The sequence below is a fragment of the Dendrobates tinctorius genome, unplaced genomic scaffold (assembly GCF_039654945.1).
Source record: "Dendrobates tinctorius isolate UK_male_01 unplaced genomic scaffold, ASM3965494v1 ptg000129l, whole genome shotgun sequence".
Classification (NCBI taxonomy): Eukaryota; Metazoa; Chordata; class Amphibia; order Anura; family Dendrobatidae; genus Dendrobates; species Dendrobates tinctorius.
In genome coordinates this window covers 33199084-33208914 of record NW_027361797.1, presented here as the reverse complement: position 1 = coordinate 33208914, position 9831 = coordinate 33199084, and the positions used below count along the sequence as shown (strand labels likewise).

General features: G+C 41.2%; 1 protein-coding gene across 1 annotated transcript in view; it reads right to left on the bottom strand.

Annotated features, from left to right (window-relative positions):
* Positions 1–3342: 3342 nt before the first annotated feature.
* The window catches only part of XYLT1 (xylosyltransferase 1), a 378224-nt gene continuing 371735 nt past the window's right edge, over positions 3343–9831 (bottom strand). Inside the window, exon 11 of the mRNA XM_073542934.1 lies at positions 3343–4237. Within this exon, the coding sequence (XP_073399035.1) occupies positions 3915–4237 (323 nt within the window). The 3' untranslated portion in view covers positions 3343–3914. The remainder of the gene's footprint in view (positions 4238–9831) is intronic.

Sequence of the window (9831 nt, the reverse complement as noted above, 5' to 3'; positions counted from 1 at the left end):
TATTCCAATGTAAAATTCATTCCGAGACTATTCTTTCTTACACATGGATAAGTTAATTTGTAGATATCTGTGATAAATAAATGTAGAATGCCTGCCAAAGAGCTCATGGTATAATTAAGAATATGGTTGATGTAACAAATGTGATGACAGGAGTGGTGGCGTTGTACCGGAAGTCCTTCTGATACAACAGGAAATGGGGGTTTATGTATATTCCAATGTAAAATTCATTCCGAGACTATTCTTTCTTACACATGGACAAGTTAATTTGTAGATATCTGTGATAAATAAATGTAGAATGGCTGCCAAAGAGCTCATGGTATAATTAAGAATATGGTTCTGGCAGGAAAGGGTCAAATAAGTGTTGGAAGCTCAAACTTATCCGAAAAGTGATCTTACTAAATCAGTACATGAGGAGATGTGTATAAAGGAAAAGGAAGACTTATCTCTCTTTGGTCCATATGAAAGAAATAAAAGGAATAATGAAGTCACTAAGTTTAACAGTATGTAATCACTACAAGGGTTTTTATCTCATCCTCCATATTTCGCAAGATGTTGGAAATATCTAAATTTTGCCCACCCCAGTTTTCTGTTTGCCTTTGGAATTTCACAGTCAAACACAAACCAATTTACAAAAGGATTTCACTTTCGTTAACCATTCAGTGGGTGAACTCAATGTGTTAGTGATAATATATGGAAATGTTTGTGAAACTTAAGGGATTACCCTATGAAAAACAAATTTGCAAATTATACATTTCTGATTGCTGGGACCCCCATGATCACTTACCCTTTTGGAGGAAGTTTGAATTGAGTCATAGCGATCCATGCACACTAATGGTCCAGTCAATGATGTCTAAAGGAATAACAGATTAGTGTACTCAGCTACCTTCATTGATCTTAGGGCAAGTTCATAGGAGAAAATCAGGTAGATTATGTTAAACCCACTCTGATCAGAATGTGAGCATAGAGTGATCCAATACTCTCGGATGAGGAGAAGGAGGAAAAAAAATTCTCCTTCTCCATTCTGTCAGTGCGCAGAAATTGGACTGCACTCAGATGTCATCCAAGTGCAGGATGATGTTTTCCATGGATTCACTTACTTGCATGGCTGAGTGCCATCCGAATGTTAACTCGGATCAAACTGAGGAATGCTGCACGTCCCCATAATATAACATTGGTCCTGGTGCGGTGTTTTGTCGGAACGTACGCAGACCAAAAATATTGTTGTCTGCACTTGCCCTTAAAGACACTAAATAGATAGGTAGGGTGCCAGAAGGACGACTGCTTCAGACATACCTTTCCAGAATGTGAGCTAATGACCACTATTATAGTGATTAGTGGGGTCCCAGGAATCATACTTTTACCTGTGGACAGGTTGCAAAAGCTTTTCATGGAATAATCTCTTGGAAGGGAATCTGTCACCAGGTTTTTACTGTATAATCTGAGAGCAGCAAAATATAGGGCAAGTGAGCCGAATTCCAAGGATGTGAGACTTACTAGGCTGTGTGCTGTAGTTTCAATACAATAAGTGTTTTAATAACCGGAGATTATCATTACAGGACTAGTGTCCTGTGCCAGGCAGTCCAGCTAATCTGTTTAACTCCGCCCTCACCACTGATTGGAAGTTTGCTTCCAATGTATACATGAATTTGCCAATTAGGAGTGGGGGCGGGGCTATACACAGCTCAGCATTTAAGCACTGCTATTCTATAGCAGATAAAACATGGATTCTATCAAAACTACCAAAACTACACCAAGCAGCCCAGTATGTGACACACCCCTTATATTATGCTGCTCTCAGATTACATAGCAAAAAACTTACTGACATATTCCCTTTAAGGCTTGTACTATGAAACAAACGAGATACCCCATCTGCCATACGGACATTGCTATGATATGCCAGAAAAAGGGGTGGTGTTATTTTGCAGCCCCTAAAAGGGTAACATGTCAGGCAGTTTTGTAACTCCTCCAACACTATCACGAGAATTTGGATTGTAGCCTAAAGACTAAGAACTGTCATAGACAAAACAGATATTTTGTTAGAAGGTTGGTTCAATACTGATTGGAATTTTGCTTACCAGTTCCAAAGAAATAAAAAATTATCATACTGACCAGGTTTTTTGTAAATACTGGTCTGGCACACAAAATGGACCTCTCAGGCTAGTTTCACATTAGCGTTTTTTAGCGCTGTGCTTTGTGCGCAGTAGAAACGCATGCAAAAACCGCATAATGCGTTTTGCATGCCTTTGCGGTTTTTAGGCGCATGCGTTTTAACCAGTTTCTAGCCATGTTAGGCTGGTTTCACACTTGCTTTTTTTGCGCTGTGTTTTTGCGCATACATGCGCATGCGTTTTCCCCCTATATTTAACATGAGTGCGCATTGTCATGCGTTTGTACACGTTTGTATGCGCATGCGTTTTTTTGTAGTGTGTGCCCAGGCGCACAAAATGCAACCTGTTGCATTTTTGGTGCGTCCGACCTGTCTAAAAAAAACGCATGCGCACGGAATTCACCCAAAAACACAGTAAAGTCTATGGGAGCGCTGACGTGCGCATGGTCATGCGCACGTCTGCGTTTAAAAACGCATGCATTTTTTTGTAAAAACCATGCGCAAAAAACAAGAAAACGCATTAAAACCGCATGATGCGTTTTTTATGCGCATTTGCACTGCGCATGCAGGGCAGAACAAGAAAACGCAAGTGTGAAAGTAGCCTTAACGCCTGCGCTCTCATACACTGTAATGTGTTATTTTTGCGCATTCCGTGGGCAAGAGTGCACATGCGGTTTTTTACGCCGTTGGACGGACCCAAAAATGCAACAGGTTGCGTCGGGCGCGCCTAGGTGCACACTACAAAAAAACACATGCGCATGAAAACGCATACAAACGCGTGCAAACGCTAGACCATGCGCACGCCACGTTAGACATAGGGGCGCATGCGCATGGACGCCCACGATGCGCTGCGCTAAAAAACGCTAATGTGAAACCAGCCTTAGCCAAAAGACATACTTCTTATCAAAAAGGCAGAGGTGGACAACAATAGCAAAGGGCCCTCTGTAAAAACATAATATGGGCCCCTTGGTCTCCAAAATCTCATCCCACAGCAACCTTCTAATGTTCCACCTGTAATTAAGAGCTAGAACGTTCAGTAATCTAATAGTAGGAAGATAGTACTAGAGTTGTAACAGGCCCCATACCCATAGGGCTTCTGCACAGGTTACACATATTTGTCCCTCACTTGACTTTAACGTCATGGAATATCATGGTACAAGTAAGAGAAATATGTGATAACGAAGCCAACCAGTCAGATCGATGAGATCCAAATGAACATGAATGTCTGAAGAGATGGCACGGGGTACACATGTGCAACACGTACTGCTTAAAATCCAAAATATCTCCGTCCTATAACCCTTTGGCTGCCAGAGGTGTCTGCAATTCCATTTTGGGACTTCTTTGGCAACACAAGTCATTAAAAGGCAACCTTTTGCAATAATTTCTCACAATGTAATGAAAAAGCCACGTTCTTGACATGACATCTGACATATTCCTTTTTTTTTTTTTTTATAACAATTCTTATTAACACTGACGAACACAAAAATACATGGAAGTAGAAAAATAGAAAGTATTTGTGCAAAGGGAGAACGGGACTTTTCATGACTCAATAATAAGGGAAATCTTTGTGAATTTGAGCCCTTGATCAATGTCTTCTGTTGGTGCTCTGCCAATTGTAGGGAAGTGCTACCAATGCCAGTCTGACCGTAAAACCTACAATGGAGAGATGGAAGGACTTCTCAACACCTGTTACGGTGGGCTCCTTGGAAAAGCAGAATACCTTTTAAATTGCTAAGGAATCTGTTCTTTTTGTAAGATTGGTTAATTTCCCTTTTAAATCCATTGCCATTGAAGGGTACACCAGATGCTACCTCAAACGCCCATCTTGTTTGATAAGTCCAAGTTCTGATTTAGGGTCAGGGCTAAGTGAACTCCAGGCTGTCTGAGAACATGACTGCATGACTGGACATGAGGAGGGTCCTGTTGTGCAGATGTCTACTGCTGACCAAATGTTACTGGCCAAACTGTCAAGCCAACTTTCCAGTTTTGACCCTACAAGTGCTGCATTCTTTTTCGCTTGTTCCACCTGGTTTGAGTTAATGGGTATATTCAATACTGGATTCAAGCCTTGGAAACTTTGCTCCATGTACGCATTTTTTGGAGGACCTCCGTGAAACTTGGCTACATCATCTAAAATAAAGAAAAACATCTTGTTAGTTCTGAGTATTAATGGATGGATTCAATCTTTATTATACACAAACATGTTTACTGGCTGGAAAAAATCCCAGGCCCTCTGCAGAAAATTGTGAAATAAGGCTTCTCACTGTTAAAAAGTAAGCGTATTCGCTGGGTATATCGGTGTATTGAGGTTACAGTTTTCTGATCAAGAAATGAGCCTTCAAGGGCTTCTTTAAAGAACATTGACAGTATATTGAGAACATATAGGTCCCCATGGTGCCTTGATTGAAACCAAACTTTGTGCGCAAGAACTAAGCGTCACAGAATTCTAAGGATGTTCATTCATTTAAAGGAAACCTGTCACCATGTTTCCCGTTGTAAATTGTTCCTACTGCAATCTTAGAAATAAGCAGCTTCTCCAGTTTATATTCCATCCTTGCAGCCTTGCATATCTGTAAAAAAAAACTATTTATGCCCTTCACTGTATGAAAATTAACGTCAAGTGGTAAGATGGGTAGTGCCAGATTGGTTTCTCTTGCCAGTCATTGAGTTCAACATCCGGAATCTGATCAATGTGGTTGACTTCCCCTACAACATCGATATCATGCTCAAAATTTTATATGTGTTCCCTTCACTGAAAGCATGGCACAAGGGCAATAAATCATCTGGGACATTGAGCATCTACTTGTCAATCTATAAATCATTTAGGAAATACCTTACATAACTTGAGGTTCATATTAACCACAAAGCCAAATATTATTATGCGTCATTCGTTAACCATTAGTGATGAGCGAGTATACTCGTTGCTCCGGTGGTCTCCGAGTATTTGGGTGTGCTCGGAGATTTAGTGTTTGTCGACACAGCTGCATGATTTGTGGCTGCTAGACAGCTTGAATACATGTGTGGAATCCCTGTTTGTTAGGGAATTCCCACATGTATTCAGCCTGTCTACAAGTCGCACATCATGTAGCTGAGACGACGAAAATGAAATCTCCGAGCACGCCAAAATACTTGTAGGACACCCGAGCATGCTTGGGAAAACCCGAGTAACAATGCTACTCGCCCATCACTATTAACCATAGGACCTCGGGACTAGAGCTGAACGAACATCGTCGGCTCCCTCCTTATTCGGCAAGCTCTAGCGCTTACCGAAGAATCTGCATCGGGAACCTGGAAACTTGGAGAGCTCCCGATAATCAACTGTTCGGCGCCTCAACTGCCAGTGTCATGGCGCCGAACATCTGATTATCGAAAACGCTCCACGTATCCGGGCTCCCGATGCAGAATGAGGAGGCAACCGACGATATTCGTTCATCTCTGCCAGGGATTCCATTTCAGCGAGGAGTTTGTATGTTCTCGCCATGTTTGCGTGAGTTTCCCCCGGGTTCTCCAGTTTCCTCCCACACTCCAAAGACATACTGATAGGGAATCAGATTGTAAGCCCCAATGGGGACAGTTCCGATAATGTCTGTAAGGGGTGTGGAATTAATGGCGCTATATAAGTGAGTAAAATAAATACTTCAATGGCTTCATCTTCAAACCCCCGAAAGAATCATTGAAAATAAAAGAGCGCAAGCAGATCTGACGGTAACAGTCCTTTACTGCTATTAGGTGCACATTTGTTCCCAGCATGAATCGCACAAAGTTCAGTGGAATGACGCACATGAACCAACTCACACCGAATACAAATGTAAAATAAAAGAACACTGTTTTTTTTCTGTATCACTGACACCCGCTGCGAATGTCACAACATCGAATACATTTCTTCCCGCCGACCACGTCCTCAGACCAAGTTTACGACGCCCCTGCATATTGACTTGATTGTCGCTACTCTTTAACAGCTTTAAGGCACAATGTGATTTTTTTTTATTATTATTATTATTTTTAGACTGACATTTGTATTAGCCATATCGTATAAATCCATCATCAGCCCGAGCAATTTAATATTGCAGTGTGAGGTCTAACACAATAACTAGCCAGCAAGAAAAAAACAACATATGCCGTGTATTTGAAGTTAATAATTATGCTCTTCACAGCTTGAATCTCATGTCAGGATGGAAGGAGCATGCATTTCATCTCGACTTCAATAAATGTGCCTTGCAGCGAGTGGGATGCATTTTTATTTCAAGCTAAATGTTTTATAATTGATTTATGATGTTTAAGGCGACTTTGACCTTTTAAAAAAAAAAAAAAATACCGTAATTAAAAAAATGAGACAGCTTTCGAGCCTGCTTCCGATAAACAGCAATGGCTGACGTTGGCCAAATGAAGCGAGGAACAAGCCCTCCATTCATATCCATGGTGCAAAATACAGAACGGCCTTGATGAAAAAGAGACACACTGTCGAAATTCAACATGGCACAAACACGACGGCCATTCACACGTCTCTACAAACTTTGCCAATGTGTGAAAACTGCTTTCTCACCGACGATCAGACCTTTACCTTCAATTCCCCATTCATTTTTAATTTTTTTTTGGTCAACATTAAACTGACAATTTTGCAAGCCATCCAAGAACCACATAATCCAGAGTACAGAGAGCTCCTATTCGGCTCGCTAGATGGGAAATGTGTTCTTTTTCTTTAGATAGCGACGTGCGTCCAAGAATTGTGAGCATCTGTCAAGCGCGACGCTGCCACGCAGCTATCCGGTGACACCGCAGCCTACTCTGCATAGGAGATATGCCTGATATTGGCAGTAATTAGGCAGAGTGGGAATAGAGACGTACATTCACCAGACTGCTTTGCCAGTGAAAAGCTCGTGTGCTGCATTCATGAAGGTGTACAAAATCCAAACGGCACAATGTCCCAAGATACCGGCATTGACGAAGAACACATTTGTAATTAAATTTATGGATGTGTAAGCTTGCTTCCGAGTTCTGCTGTTTCTGCAGTTCAGGATGCAGCCGGGCAATGCCAGGAATATGTTCATAGTGGTATATTGGTCGATTTCTGGGTCTGAATAATATAATATAAGCAAAACGTTTTGCAAAACAAGCAAATATCCTTATCCTTAGGGTTTATTCACACTGAGCCGGAGATGCTCCCATAGCACATTCCCAATGTGTGCATAGACCCCCACGGGCGTGACTAATGCCTGAAAAATGTCCTCTCGGCATCCATCATTTATATATACCCCCAACTGCAAGTTTCTATACTTCTGAGGACTACTAAAATGCCTGACATAGTTTATTTTCACAATAGTGGTCAAAGGAACTGTAAGTGTTTGTGAAAGGTATGTGACAGGAGAATTCTAGGAGTATACAATACACAGATGCATTCATTACAGGGACAAGTGTTGTCTAGTATTAAAGGAGTATTTCCAGCTCCAAGATCCTCTCCCAACATGTAATAGGTGTATAATATTAATATTAGCAAATATCTCCAATTAGAAATGTAGTATAGTTATTATGATTCGCTTTGTCTTTCCTCATGTGCAGGCATTGCAGGACCTTAGGTATCCATGGTTATGACCACTAGCAACTAGCTGTGACTATATCAGTTGTCGTAACCACGGATAACTAAGGTCCTGCAATGCCTGCACATGAGGAAAGAGATATAGCGAATCAGAAAAACTATACTGCATTTCTAATTGGAGGTATATGCTTATATTATAATTACATCTACTACATATTGAAATAGGATCTTTGAAATGGGAATACCCCTTTAAATCAAATTTTTTTGCAAGGATTGGTTAAAATAATAAATGGGGGTAGTGCCGCCAAGGGTTACATTGCCGGAGTCTCCAGAGGTCTGCCCGAGCTCAAGAAGCAGTGGCTGCCCACTTGGAAGTCATTGCGCAGGAGCCTGTAATTGGCTGCAGCGGTCTGGTGACAAGAAAAGTGCACAAATCCATGACAATATATATATATATATATATATTACTGTCATACAATCCCTTTAAGATCTCTGCGCAGAAATGAATACTATAAATACTTAGGCTATGTGCAAATGATGCATTTTTTCAGGCAAATTCCATCTAGAACCCTGCCTAACAAAGCACCACAAAACCGACCCCACCCTAAAAAAAAAGAACAAAACAAAACACTTTTGCAAAGTACTTATGGCCAATAAGGAGCTGTTGTCACAAGATAGCGGAGTAGGACTGGAGCTGTGCCATGAAGAGCAGAAAATGGCACCTGGTAAGTATTTTACCACAGGCATAGTACAGATATATATTATATATGTGCCGTATATTTCTCCATTGTTACCATTTGGCTGTTAATGTTTTCCCAGTTTATACTGACTATACTGTGTGCCTTATGCTTAGACAGCTTATCGTTTTCACGTGTCGCCATATGCTTCTTACATATGCTGCATCCTATTTTAATCTCAGTTGCTATAGATCAGTACAGATTGCCAAGAATTTAACTATAGTAATCACTTAAGATAAGCGAGGAGCAACAATAACATAAGGAACCGTTTGCCTTGGAACAAACCCAAAGATCACAGGTCAGACCTCTTGGCTCCAGAAGGAAAACTCACAGTATACAGTTGTGGCCAAAAGTATTGACACCCCTGCAATTCTGTCAGATAATACTCAGTTTCTTCCTGAAAATGATTGCAAACACAAATTCTTTGTTATTATTATCTTCATTTAATTTGTCTTAAATGAAAAAACACAAAAAGTCCTAAAGTCAAATTGGATATAATTCCACACCAAACATAAAAAAGAGGGTGGACAAAAGTATTGGCACTGTTCGAAAAATCATGTGATGCTTCTCTAATTTGTGTAATTAACAGCACCTGTAACTTACCTGTGGCACCTAACAGGTGTTGGCAATAACTAAATCACACTTGCAGCCAGTTGACATGGATTAAAGTTGACTCAACCTCTGTCCTGTGTCCTTGTGTGTACCACATTGAGCATGGAGAAAAGAAAGAAGACCAAAGAACTGTCTGAGGACTTGAGAAACCAAATTGTGAGGAAGCATGAGTAATCTCAAGGCTACAAGTCCATCTCCAAAGACCTGAATGTTCCTGTGTCTACTGTGCGCAGTGTCATCAAGAAGTTTAAAGCCCATGGCACTGTGGCTAACCTCCCTAGATGTGGATGGAAAAGAAAAATTGACAAGAGATTTCAACGCAAGATTGTGCGGATGTTGGATAAAGAACCTCGACTAACATCCAAACAAGTTCAAGCTGCCCTGCAGTCCGAGGGTACAATAGTGTCAACCCGTACTATCCGTCGGCGTCTGAATGAAAAGGGACTGTATGGTAGGAGACCCAGGAAGACCCCACTTCTTACCCCGAGACATAAAAAAGCCAGGCTGGAGTTTGCCAAAACTTACCTGAAAAAGCCTAAAACGTTTTGGAAGAATGTTCTCTGGTCAGATGAGACAAAAGTAGAGCTTTTTGGGCAAAGGCATCAACATAGAGTTTACAGGAGAAAAAAAGAGGCATTCAAAGAAAAGAACACGGTCCCTACAGTCAAACATGGCGGAGGTTCCCTGATGTTTTGGGGTTGCTTTGCTGCCTCTGGCACTGGACTGCTTGACCGTGTGCATGGCATTATGAAGTCTGAAGACTACCAACAAATTTTGCAGCATAATGTAGGGCCCAGTGTGAGAAAGCTGGGTCTCCCTCAGAGGTCATGGGTCTTCCAGCA